General features: G+C 37.6%; 2 protein-coding genes across 2 annotated transcripts; one reads left to right on the forward strand and one right to left on the reverse strand.

Moving 5' to 3' along the window:
• The first annotated feature begins 224 nt into the window (after positions 1-224).
• osgep (O-sialoglycoprotein endopeptidase) lies at positions 225-6544 on the forward strand. The gene is made up of 12 exons (XM_052118822.1): positions 225-244; positions 3031-3149; positions 3253-3372; positions 3456-3631; positions 3760-3855; positions 4660-4709; positions 4809-4887; positions 5031-5096; positions 5175-5265; positions 5364-5439; positions 5573-5671; positions 5848-6544. The coding sequence occupies exons 2-12, from the start codon at positions 3035-3037 to the stop codon at positions 5885-5887; spliced, it is 1008 nt and encodes a 335-aa protein (XP_051974782.1). The 5' UTR covers positions 225-244; positions 3031-3034; the 3' UTR covers positions 5888-6544.
• An 850-nt stretch (positions 6545-7394) lies between these two features.
• LOC127637593 (uncharacterized) lies at positions 7395-12152 on the reverse strand. Its single transcript, XM_052118731.1, has 4 exons — positions 12053-12152; positions 10354-11115; positions 10207-10239; positions 7395-8143 (listed from the first exon to the last, which is right to left on the reverse strand). The coding sequence occupies exons 1-4, from the start codon at positions 12066-12068 to the stop codon at positions 8094-8096; spliced, it is 861 nt and encodes a 286-aa protein (XP_051974691.1). The 5' UTR covers positions 12069-12152; the 3' UTR covers positions 7395-8093.
• Between the last annotated feature and the right edge of the window lie 1072 nt (positions 12153-13224).

The following is a 13224-nucleotide window of genomic DNA, read 5'->3' on the forward strand; positions in this document are numbered from 1 at the left end:
TTCCCATGAAAGGGTGCCTGAGTTACTGCCTGACGAAAATTTCCATTAAAAACGTATTATATAAACTATACGCTTGATTTTATAGGTAATTATGAAAATTATGTCAACATTTATTTTTCAAAACATATTTATATGTGTATATAATAGTTAATTGTTGTATTACATACACAATTTCGTTCTGGCATATTTTCAATTTCAATTTAAATTATGTTATGGTCCTGCAACCGACGAGTGTGCAAGAGTGGTAAGTGTGAACCGTGGAACATCGATTAAAGAATGTAAAATAACTATCATTAATATAGTTATTATTAATAATATTCCTAGATATGATCGTCGCGACATTTTAATTAATCTTAATATTTATCAAATTGTTTTATCAGCTGCACACGTTAAGACATGTCGCAAAATTATTCATAGATACTATCCACCAAATTAATCAATAGATACATCCAAACTATATGATAAATGTACATTTTGTAACACATCAATTGAAGACAGAGAACATCTAATTACTGTTCTTACTCTCATTTTGTAAAGATTTAAAATTGGTAAAGCCAACAAAGTTTTGATGATATCTTGCAATAGTCCATAGATATCAGAAATGGACAGTATTTTCTCAAAGCATTCATTATTTTATTCAAGAACTACGTTCAAACTAGAAGGCATTGCATGTTGTATTTTGCAATACTGGACTTAAAGATGCACTCAGTATTTTTTTTCTCTCCTCGTTAATAAAGATTTACTCTTAGAGAAATTAATTGTAATTTGTTTTTTATTATTAAATCATGACCCCTCACATGAGATTTAGACTCCAGTCAGATCAGTAACCTTATAAAAGCAGATTCATTTTGCATGGAGAGGGTCTGCACATGGGGGCTGCCATGTTATGATCACATGACCAGCCAAAGAATATTTGCTTAACTCTCATTAAATGCCCTGCTATTATGTTGCCTTCATGTGCTATCGGAATTATTCTACTTCCCACTTCTGAAGTAGTAATTACGAGTATGTTGCGTTCAAGTGCTTTATTGTTTACAGCTCATCATTCTACACCATAGTGCCCTCCAAGCTTGATGTGAGGCTCTGGGCTTAAACAGCTTGTTGTGCAGCTGGATCCTGGACTTCCTGTCAAGCAGACGCCAGGTGGTTAGAATGGGCAGCAACATTTCCTCATCACTGACCCTCAACACTGGAGCCCCACAGGGCTGTTTTCTCAGCCCACTCCTGTATTCCCTGTACACACATGACTGTGTGGCAACACATAGCTCCAATGCCATCATTAAAATTGCTGATGATACGATGGTGGTAGGTCTGATCACTGACAGTGATGAAACAGAGAAGAGGTGCACAATCTGACATGCTAGTGTGAGGAGCACAACCTCTCCCTCAATGTAAGACCAAGGAGCTTGTGGTGGACTTCAGGAGAAAATATCGTCTGTGCATCACCTTCAATGGAGCACTGGTGGAGAGAGTCAGCAGCTTCAAGTTCCTCGGTTTCCACATCACTGAGGAACTCACATGGTCCGTCCACACTGAGGCTGTTGTGAAGAAGGCTCACCAGCGCCTCTTCTTCCTGAGATGGCTGAGGAAGTTTGGAAAGAGCCACCACATCCTCACACGGTTCTACACCAGCACTGTAGAGAGCATACTGACTGGCTGCATCACTGCCTGGTACGGCAACAGCACTGCCCTCAACCGCAAAACCCTGCAAAGTTTGGCAATATGAGCTTCCCTCCCTCCAGGAGATCTATACCAGGCAGTGCATGAGAAAAGCTCGGAGGATCATCAGAGACTCCAGCCACCTGAGCCATGGGCTGCTCTCACTGCTACCATCAGGCAGGTGGTGTCGCAGCATCAGGACCCGCACCAGCTGACTTCACAACAGCTTCTTCCCCCAAGCAATCAGACTTTTTAACTCTTGATCTCTCGATCAATATACATCAGCACTGCACTTTATTAATCTTATTAATCTCACACTGAACTGACATGTGATTTTATTTTTGTTTTTTATTTTTAATACATTTTCAAAGATTTCAAACAAACTTCTTTCACTTTGTCATTATGGGGTATTGTTTGTAGAATTTTGAAGAAAATAATGAATTGAATCCGTTTTGGAATAAGGCTGTAACATAACAAAATGTGGAAAAAGTGAAGCACTGTGAATACTTTCCGGATGCACTGTACATTGTTTATTATTATTGTATGTTGTGTGTAATTATGTGTATATATAAGATATGTAAATTGTGTTGTGGAAATCTGATGTTTATTGTTAAATGTCTCATCACTGTCATGACTGCTGTTACTTGGAACTGCACCCAAGACTTTCACCCACAGTTGCACTTGTGTATATGGTTGAGTGTTTTTTGTCAGCAAGAACAGGAAACATGGATGACGCCAGATTTATTTGTACATGTTTTTTGAGGAACTTTTATTTTGACAGCATAATACATTATCACTCGGTTAGCCTGCTGATAATAATGGAATTTTGGTGAAATACAAGCTATTTTCACAGTGTAAAAATGGACAAAATGCATCAAATGGTTGCTGATATACATAAATGAATATGACTGAAAGTGCAAGCATTAACAATTAGCTGTGTTTAGAAACATTTATAAAACCTGTCAATCACTACAGAAACCATATTCTCCTCCACCATGTTGAAAGTTTATGACTCCTCCCATCTCAGAAACTCTTATCAAAATGATCTCGTTTCCCAGTCGTTCAAGTGCAACTTTTGAGTGGGGAAACTCGTATTTACAATAATTACGATAGCACGAAGGCAGCATTAGACACTTCAACTTATCGATTAAATAAATCATGGATGACTGTGAATAGTGAATTTCTACATTGGCATCAAACAATTGCCCTTGCATGATGCTGCATCCTTGCCCCTAGGTGTCAGCGTAAGTCCAAGACAACTGTCATATTGACCAGCACAACATAAACAAAACATTACTGAGTGCATCTTAAAGTGCAATATTTCTTTTTTCATATAAAACATTCAAATTTTGTCTCTTATTCTTTCTACAGTAAAATGACTGTGGTGATTGGATTTGAGGGCAGTGCTAATAAGATTGGCATTGGCATAGTGAAAGATGGGGAAGTCCTGTCAAACCCCAGACGCACATATATCACCCCACCTGGCCAAGGTGAGCTGATCAGTGGTCCTGGACAGTATCATACAAGTGATTACTTCTAATTTCTTTAGCTCATTCTCTAGCCGACTAAATGATTCAGTAACAATCTTCTCAGGGTTCCTACCTGGTGAGACTGCCAAACACCATCGTAGTGTCATTCTCACTGTCCTCCAGGAGGCGCTAGATGAGGCCGGGCTCAAACCTGCAGATATTGACTGTGTGGCGTATACCAAAGGTGAAATAAAATTTTAGAAACCAGCTAATCGTGATCAAAATACTGTGTTTCTCATGCTCGTTTTCGGATTAAATCTTTTACAGGGCCTGGAATGGGGGCTCCTCTGGTGACAGTGGCGATTGTGGCCCGGACAGTCGCTCAGTTGTGGGGGAAGCCACTGCTGGGGGTGAATCACTGTATCGGGCACATTGAGATGGGCCGCTTGATCACCAGAGCCCAAAATCCCACCGTGCTTTATGTGAGTGGAGGTAATACTCAGGTGAGAGATGTTTTTCAAATTCAGTTTACTATAAATAATAGACATATTGATATGATCATCTCAATCAACACCATCATAGAATGACATTGGCGTTATCATGTTGTGTGTACAATTTCATACATTTTCAGGTTATTGCATATTCTGAACGACGTTACAGGATATTTGGAGAAACTATAGACATTGCTGTGGGAAACTGCCTGGACCGGTTTGCCAGGGTCATCAAGGTAAGTGTTAAAAAAACTCACTGAAGAAAATTGAACAGCATGTGTCCAGAACCTTAAAGGAATAGTTCACCCAAAAATGTCTCTGTAGGACCAAACAATGCAAGTAAACAGGGTCCAAAACGTTGAAGCTCCAAAAAGCAAACAAATGCAGCATAAAAGTAGCCCAAACAACTCCAGTGGTTAAATCCATGTATTCAGAAGTGCTATGATAGGTGCAGATGAAAAACAGATCAATATTTAAGTCCTTTCTTTTTACTATAAATCTCCACTTTCAAACATCCCTCCTAAGTGCTCTTCTCTCCTAAGAGGAGTAGTTCTTTTTTTTTTTTTTGCGATTTGCGTTCTTCTTGTATATCGCCACCTACTGGGCAGGGAGGATAATCTATAGTAATAAAGGACTTGCATATTGATCTGTTTCTCACCCATACTTATCTTAAAGCTTTTGAAGTCAATGATTTATAAACTGGAGTCGTATTGATTATATTTATGCTGACTTAACATTCTTTTTTTGAGCTTGAAAGATTTGGGCCCTGTTGACTTGAATTTTACGGACCTGCAGAGCTGAGATTTTTTCCTAAAAATCTACATTTGTGTTCTGCAGAAGAAAAAAGTCATGCACATCTGGGATGGCATGAAAGTGAGTGAATGATGAGAGAATTTTCATTTTTGTGTGAACTATTCCTTTCAGTATCCATAGTTTCATTGTCCATGTTTTTAAAAAATGCACCTTGATTATTTATTTTCATCTTTGAAAATATTTAGTCATGCTTTTGAGATTGAGATTTCTTTGTCCTGTATATGCAGATATCAAATGATCCCAGTCCCGGTTACAACATTGAACAGATGGCAAAAAAGTAAGTTCACGCTCCATGTGAAGTGCTAAAAGGTCGGGACACTTATTTTAAAATAGTCAGATGCCTGATTTGTTTAAAAGCATATCGATCATTCTTCAGGGGCACACAGTACATAGAGCTGCCGTATACAGTGAAGGGCATGGATGTGTCATTTTCTGGGATCTTGTCCTACATAGAGGTGAGATGAAGACCTGTTTTTTATTATTTGAATAACTACAAAATAATATGAGGGTTCCAAAAAATAAAAAATCTATGTGCGAGTTCTTTTCATAGAATTATGCATTTTTTAAATGATGGATGAACTGTTATGTTGAAATGCAGGAAGCTGCTCACAAAATGTTGAGTACAGTTCAGTGCACGCCTGAGGATCTGTGTTTCTCCCTACAAGTAAGTGAGCTCCCATTTAAAATTGTCATATCTCAAACATGATCAAAAAAGGAACTGAAAAGACACTGTAATTGGCAGGAGACTCTGTTTGCTATGCTGGTGGAGATCACAGAGAGAGCGATGGCTCACTGCGGCTCTCAGGAAGTTTTGATTGTTGGAGGAGTAGGCTGTGAGTTCATTTTTTAAACAAATTTACAGATTACATTAGTCTCAATGCTAGCTGCAGTGTTTGTCAGCATCTGAATGACACTGAGGGATGTTTTGCAGGTAACCTGCGTCTGCAGGAGATGATGGGAGTCATGTGTAAAGAGAGAGGTGCTCGACTCTTTTCCACAGATGAGAGGTGAGAGAGACAATCTGGAGATGATTTTGAACGGTAGTTAGTGTTCAGACCGCCACAGACACTCTATGCTATGTTGTTCTCATGACGTTTTCCCTACACATTGTGTCAGTGTCAATTGTTTGAATCTGTGCAGGTTTTGTATAGACAATGGTGCAATGATTGCACAGGCCGGTTGGGAAATGTTTCGCTCGGGTTACGTCACAGAGTTACCAGATTCCTGGATAACACAAAGGTAAACATTTTCACAACCACTCTGTCCCTTTAAACATTACTAGCCCACTGGTTGACATTTTCCAATGCATATTATGATTAAATACAAACCCTATATAGGACAGCTGTTTTGCTTACTTGGCCCTGTCTGTGAAATGATCATTTTCAGTAACAGCCTGGTTTGTTTTTCTCTCTCAGGTACAGAACAGATGAAGTGGAGGTCACATGGCGAGACTGATATTTGTGGCAATTTTGAACCGATTATTTATGGATTTCAGTGGCACTAAATAACATGGTCAATTTCCTTAGTATGAGGTTTTTAATAAGGCCTTGAACAATATGTAGATCTTAAATGATTTAACTAAACATTTGTCACATCAGTATCAGAAAATCTTAAGTTTCATACCCCAGTTGAAATCGTCAAGGCAGATTTTTCTTTGTCTTGTATTTTTTGTACAGACATTTAGTGAAAAATAATACAAAAGAGTGTTTGTATAAAATTGTTTAATAAAACCTATTGAATTTCTGCCTCTTCTGCTGTATGCACAATGACCAAATACTTGCTTTACATTTAACAGTGCTTAAAATGTCTTTATTCAACAGTTAGATCCAGTCCACTACTATGATTGAACAAGCAGCGCTCCAAGCTTGTCCAAGTTCACAACATAGAAATCTAATGCTAGACAATGCTTTTGCTTCTTTTGGAACTATTTTAATTGGCAGAGCAAAAATAAACAAAAAAGCTAGCTATAATGTGTCTGAATTGTGTTAAATGTGACAGCCCTGTAATCCGCTCCAACATGATTCAATATAGTTGTACTAGAGATGCACCGATACCAGTTTTTGAAGACCAACTGAATCTCCCTGAATTGGGAGAGTACATTTTTTTAACTAGTGTTATTTCAATGAATTTCTACGCAAAATAAACAAATAAGAGACTTGTTAGTGTTTTATTTTCTTATATACTTTTCTCATGAAACAAATACTAAGGTATCTTCAGAATAATGACTGTTTGGTAATCTGTAAACTCTTAAGCATCACCTAACTTGTTAAACGGTACAGAAAGATATGTATAATATGTTAATGTGTTTGTTGCTAACTAGCAAAAAGCTGCAAGGTTCAATAATTATTTGAACAGCTCATAATATTGAACAGCTAGGCAAACTCAATTCATTTAGGTTTTCACTACACAAAGTATTTGAGTAGAGCCTACATTTTAATTATTTATCGAAAAATTCATTTTCATTGTGTAAAGAACATCCACAATTGAATTAATTTAAACCAAACAAAAATGTCTGTGTATACTGATACAAGTATGACTAGTTCTAATTGATAAAAATTAAGATATAGGCAGTATAACCAGTAAATAAAAATTACATTTCATGACTGTTTTATCAGGGCATGACCTACCTTGAAAAGTAACCCAGCTAACATGTAAGATATGTTATTGGTGCTTTAACATCTTGTTTAATGCATTTTGTTCTGGGCATTCATGGAGAGGGCAATGTGACCTGTGACGATCTTTTGATTGCTTTATCCTGTGTTGTTGGGCTAAGTTTCAAATGGTTTTCTTTCTTTTCTATTTTTATCTGTCAAATTATGTAACATCTTAATCAGATTAAAATCACAAAAATAATGATTTCATTTTTTTTATATATATAATTATGCATTAGTTTGTCTTCATTTCCAATACAATTTGCTAGATCATACAAACAAAAAAAGAAACAGGCCAAATAATTGTATAAAGTTTATTTTTTTTATTATGCAACACTGTTCGATTAAATCTCTGAACATCTTCCAGTGTAAATTATTTGTATGTTTCCAAAAAAAAAAAAAACACGTTAGGTCATACACAGCAATGGATTCCTATTAGGATTTATGTCCGACATTCATTTTAGGTGAAATATATATATTAAAAAAACAGCATGAAGACCAATAAGACATTTAAAGGCGCTGCCATAATGTGCCAGCTGCACCTCTGTAAACTTCATGAAAACAATTTATGAGGGAAGAAAGGGATTATTCAGGAAGGGAAGAAGGATGAAAAGACATTCTGCATTTGGTTCTAAATATGAGCGCAGTCTTTAGAGAGAGGCATGACGTGTTTAACTACAGGTCAGAAAGTGCTCCATCAAACCACCTGCACACAAGTAGGAACAAGGGAGGAATAAAAACGGATTTCTTAACAGTAAAACTGCAGCTCATTGAAATAAAATTGCAGCTTGGTAACGCTTTTTTTTTCTTTTCTTAAAAAGAGAATTCTCCACCATTAAAATGACAGTTATGCAGAGGCAGACTCTGTTGTAAGGCAACCAACAAGTCCAAGACATCTATCTTCATTGGGGAAAGTCCAAAGTGTCTCAGTACAAACGTTGTGGGGAAGATAACCTGAGTGCGACATGTATGTGTGTGTATGTATGTATGTTGAGCTGTGTTAGTGTGTGCTAGGCTGGTGACTCCAGGGTGTTATTGTACCAAACAACCTTTGCAGGATCTGAAAAACAGAGTAACTCTGTTAGTGAGTATCAAAAAATTATATAGACAAGTTTTGTTTGGGCCCATATAATAAATATTTATTTTTCTCAACATTAAAGAGTCAAAAACCTCTTAAAAGAGTAGTAGAGGTAGACCGATATATCGGTTTTACTGATTAATCTGTGCCGATAGTTGCTTTTTGGAACTATCTGTGATCTGCAAAAATCTATGTTGAAAGTTGCCATTATTTTTTTTTCTCCTTAATTTTGTAATTTCAAAATAAGTGTCCCTGGTGTGTTTTGGGCCCGTTTATACTCAAGTCCCACGTAATGCACCAAATCTTTATCTAAAACTTAATCTGAGATTTTATTCATTTTGGACTCTTCGTCTTTACTCACTATAGCAAAGAAATAAGATTTTATAGATATAAGATTCTAAAAACATTCGGTCGATTAATCTGTTTTCGGACTTCCCCACCAACTTAATTATGGGTATTGGCAAAACCCACTATCTGTCGACCTCTAATTTGTACCACAAAAATAATGACTCGTCCTTTATGTAAAAAAATTGCAATTACAGATAGGGCTGGGCGATATGACGATATAAAAAGTCAATCGACATAGATTTTGCTATATCGTGTACATCACAATATGTAAATATCCATGTGCACAGCATGACCATATCTATCAGTGGGCAGGTTTCATATGAATCTGAAACCAGGCTTGGGTGGGGAATGAATGCGTGTGCTGGTTTAACGCCAGATTCACTAAAGGAATTATGCAGATCAGGAAACGGCACAAACGCTCACATACTCATGGCTTATTCTTTGCCATTCTTATTTTGTGGGCTGGTTCAGAGCGATCTACAGCGAAGGATGCAGAAATCCACTGTGATCTGACTGACACTCCCTGCCAGGACAACGTCACTGTGATCCAGACAACTGGATCATCTCTTTAACATGCAGAGGTATGCTCGAATACACTCCACATCTGTGTGTCTCAATCATTTGATACCTTTCACGGGGAGCTTGTTATAAAAAAAGGTGTGACATCTGGTTAAAAAAAAACTGACACAGATTAGAAATTTTTTATTTGCAAACTATTGCGTGACAATCACTTGAGGTAATGCAACCAATTTGTTGTTTAAATAAAACACTCAAGAATATTATGAAGGCTAAAAGATGCGCTTTGCATTAATTCAGTCTTTTTTTTATATTTTGTTGTTGTTGTTGTTAAGTGTTTATTCATATATTTTAAATTTATTTTCGTTGTGAATCTTTGACTATATGTATGTAATATTTTTTTACATGGTTTAGAAAAGATCTTGAGTTTCTTGAGGGAATTTATAATAATATTGGTCAAACAAAATATTGGACCGAAATGTGGCATAACGTGAAATTGAGTATTATGGTATGGTTGATTTAATAATGAATGTTTTACTTATTTTTAACTCTGTCAATTCCTAAATAGAGAGAAAATTATATAAGAGGAAGTAGTTTTCAATTAAAAAGCATTTATTTCACTAACTAGATATTTAAAAAACAGACATTACAATATGTTTATTACGTTAACCGATTTGTATTGATTTACCAGAACAAAAGTAATATCGTGATATAGGTCATTATCGTGATATAAAATTACTCATATTGTGATAAGATTTGTCATATCGCCAACCCCTAGTTACAGTGAGGCACTTACTTTAGAAGTGAATGGGGCCAGTACATAAACCTTAAAATATACACAATTTCAAAAGAATAGCACCAAGATGTGTGTAGTTATATTCAATATTAACATAACTTAATTGCCTTGACAAGAAAACCCTGTAATCCCAATGTTAGTAAACTCTACCCTCCCTAGCAACCAGGCCAATTTGGTTGCTTAGGAGACCTGGCTGGAGTCATCAGCACACCCTGGATTCGAACTCATGACTCCAGTGGTGGTAATCAGTGGCAATACTTGCGAAGCTAGAAAGTGTTTTTCACACAAATCATGTTAACATGCATACATCTTGTTTCCATACTTTTGTGAGAATTTTAGCATTTATTGACTGTCCCCAGTCCCAATAAATGTTTGAAATATATACCTTTTTTTTGTTTCCACAATATTGCCTTCCATTCTGCAAAACAAAAACAACCAGTCAAAACAGAAAGCATAGCTCAATATTATACAATCAAAACAAACACCAACTACATAATGCCTTGCATGAGCACATCTTCCATAATCATCTTACCTTGTGTGTGATAAGCCAATGCTTCCTCCAGGTGGCGACAGCTGAGCAGCAGTTCCTCTGAACTCTCTGAGCCTCTTGAAAACTGACTGGGCAGAGACTCTGAAGAGGATTGGGGTGGTTTTTCAGTAACCTCTCCAGCAACCGGGTGGACAACTGGACACTTCCCTGGAATGGCTTGTGGCACATCTGCTGGTGGGCCATCGCTGATGAAGCTCAGTCCCCACTGGTTCTGCAGCAAGACACAAATGCCAGGGGGCTCCTCAGCTGCACTGACAGAACCTCCCCCTGCCTTCACCTTGGAAGCATAGCTGACAGTCGGTTGTAGCTTGGCAGGGCTGTCTTTCACGGGGAAAGCAGGAGGAGGTTTGAGCAAAGACAAACTGTTTACTACCCATCTTTCCTTTAGCGCCTGGTTCTGACTGGTTCTGGATGGTCTCTCATCTGTACGAGGCCCTGGTCTCGGCCCATCTCTCCGAAAGCTTCTTCCTTTATTTGTGGCTCGCCGGTCTCGGTCCCATTTGGGGGTGTAGATGTGGCCTGACCCATTAAGATAACCTTCAGAGTTGCTTGGTGAGGCTTGACGAGAAGATTTCACCACCATGGAGGTACAGCCTCCTCCCCCACCACCACCACCACAGCTGCCAGAGCCGGGGGAGAGGCGACGGTTTCGGATCTGTGGTTCGGGTTTAGAGGGTGACACTAGGACAGCAGGATCACACAGGGGGTCGGACTCACACACAGCATTGCTTGACTCCCAAGTACCTGACAAAGGAATCAGATGCAATTTGAATCAGTACATAAATATCTGAAACAATGGCAGGAAAATTGCTCAACGGCGGTATTTACTTTTATTTCCAAAAGCTAAACTTGATTTCTGATGTCTGTGTATCCACATGAGATCCCATTAATTTGAACTCAACTGTTAGAAGACCATACACCATAATAAACACCCAAAATTATACCTAATCTTAAAAACAGTGCATGGAAGGAACGCACAAAATGCCCCATGCAAACCAATGCTACTCAAGTCAGCTACAGCGAGATGTAACTGGAAATTTCTAGTCGGGGCCTCATTGCCATCTGCAGACGGAGAGGCCTAATGGGACAAACGTAGCTAGATCTGTACATTTCCCCCATATCATAAGCAACATTTATTAAAAATAGCCTGACATTGATCACTGGTTTCAAAATGTACTTTTTGGTTTGATGTAGTTTACTGCAGCACACCAATCTAGTCTGCAAAAAACACTTAAACTTGCCGTTTAGCACATATTTCAAGGAACGTCGGAAAGAACAACCAAATAAACGCGTTTTCAAGTTTAACTCACTGTTTAAAAAAATAAGTAGTACTAAAAAAAATAACACTTCTAGACATGAGCACAATTGTTTAGACGGCTAAAGCTAACGGCAGGCCGTTTATGTTTGGATGTTTAGGGCCCATAACAACCGCATAATAGACAACCAGCTTTAAGTCGAACACCTTAACATAGTAGTTTCAGATCCATTAAAACATATGTCGTGTTTGGACTTTGACATTCAGTAAAAAGATTCCCAAACATTCAAAAGTTTCATAAGCCCGAGAACGTTTCATCCCGCTTCAGCACAAACATCTTCCAATTTCAAAATATTCACATTTTTAAACAACAAAATATCCGGTAATTATAAAGCGAGCGATACATACTCAAAATAATTCCCTCACCTGTTTTGATATGCATTTTGGTGTGATAAATCAAATCCGGGGTTGTATGCGCGGTTTGGACTTTAGTGTGTGTATGTCGCTTAGCGGCGTGTTGCTTAATACGATCGTACGGATGTGACAGTCACCAGGGGGAAACGGGCCTATGACAACTTCCGGAGTGAAGAAGGCGCGAAGAAGAGCGGGAAAGACATGTGACCAGATTTGAAATCTTTTTTCTTTTCTTTTTCTTCTTTTTTATTTGTACGTGGGACATAAAGTGATGGAACAAAGGAAACAAATAAATAAATAAAATAAAGGGAGAAAAAACAAACCAATATTGGATCTCTATTCATAATAGACTTCATAATCTTATTGAATATCTGGGATGTTTTAAAGGGTTTTTTGTTTCATTTAAGTTTACACAGAGAATCCAAAAAATCTTTTATCACAGAGCAAAATAAAACAAAGCTATGTTTAGATGCTATTTTCCCAACAAGCACAGGCAGATTTGAAATCATGTGTGACTGGCTACAACTGGTTATGCGTAATTAAACTTAGCCACTTCCTTTTCATGTGGAGGTGAAATTTGATTTGAATATTATTAAAACAGTTAGCTGAAAAGTAGACATAACAAATATTTATCTCCAGTATGCTTCCTTTTATACTCAAAAAGGGTTAGGCCTATAGTGTTAAGAAGAACAAGTACAATCTCTGTCTCTAAAACGTGTGTTGTGGAGGTACCTTGGTAAACTTGATGGTCTCAGATGGTAAGACCATGGTACTCCAAGATATCTCAAAGAATACTTTCCATACTATGATGGTACACATCAGAAAAACATGATACTGCCATTGTACATGTCCAAAATAACCTATGGTTATTTGAGACCATCCCTTGATAGCACATGTACATCTTCCAGACATACATTTTTTGTGCGTTTATATCTGTGACACATATTTTGTACATAATTTGCCCATCTGCAATCTAAGACGTATGTCAATAAGGATGTCTCAGATGTCAATGGGAAACTCAGCAGATGTCTTTGAGATGTTTATGATTTAGAATGTTTGTAAATCTGATCTTTTTAAGATGTTTAGCAGATGTTAATTAGAATGTGATGCTTTCCGGATGAAAAGATCTAACACAGACATCTCGGAGATAAAGGTGTGCTATCAGGGATGTTCCTAAAAGAAAC

Source organism: Xyrauchen texanus, chromosome 45 (assembly GCF_025860055.1).
Source record: "Xyrauchen texanus isolate HMW12.3.18 chromosome 45, RBS_HiC_50CHRs, whole genome shotgun sequence".
In the NCBI taxonomy this organism is placed as follows: domain Eukaryota; kingdom Metazoa; phylum Chordata; class Actinopteri; order Cypriniformes; family Catostomidae; genus Xyrauchen; species Xyrauchen texanus.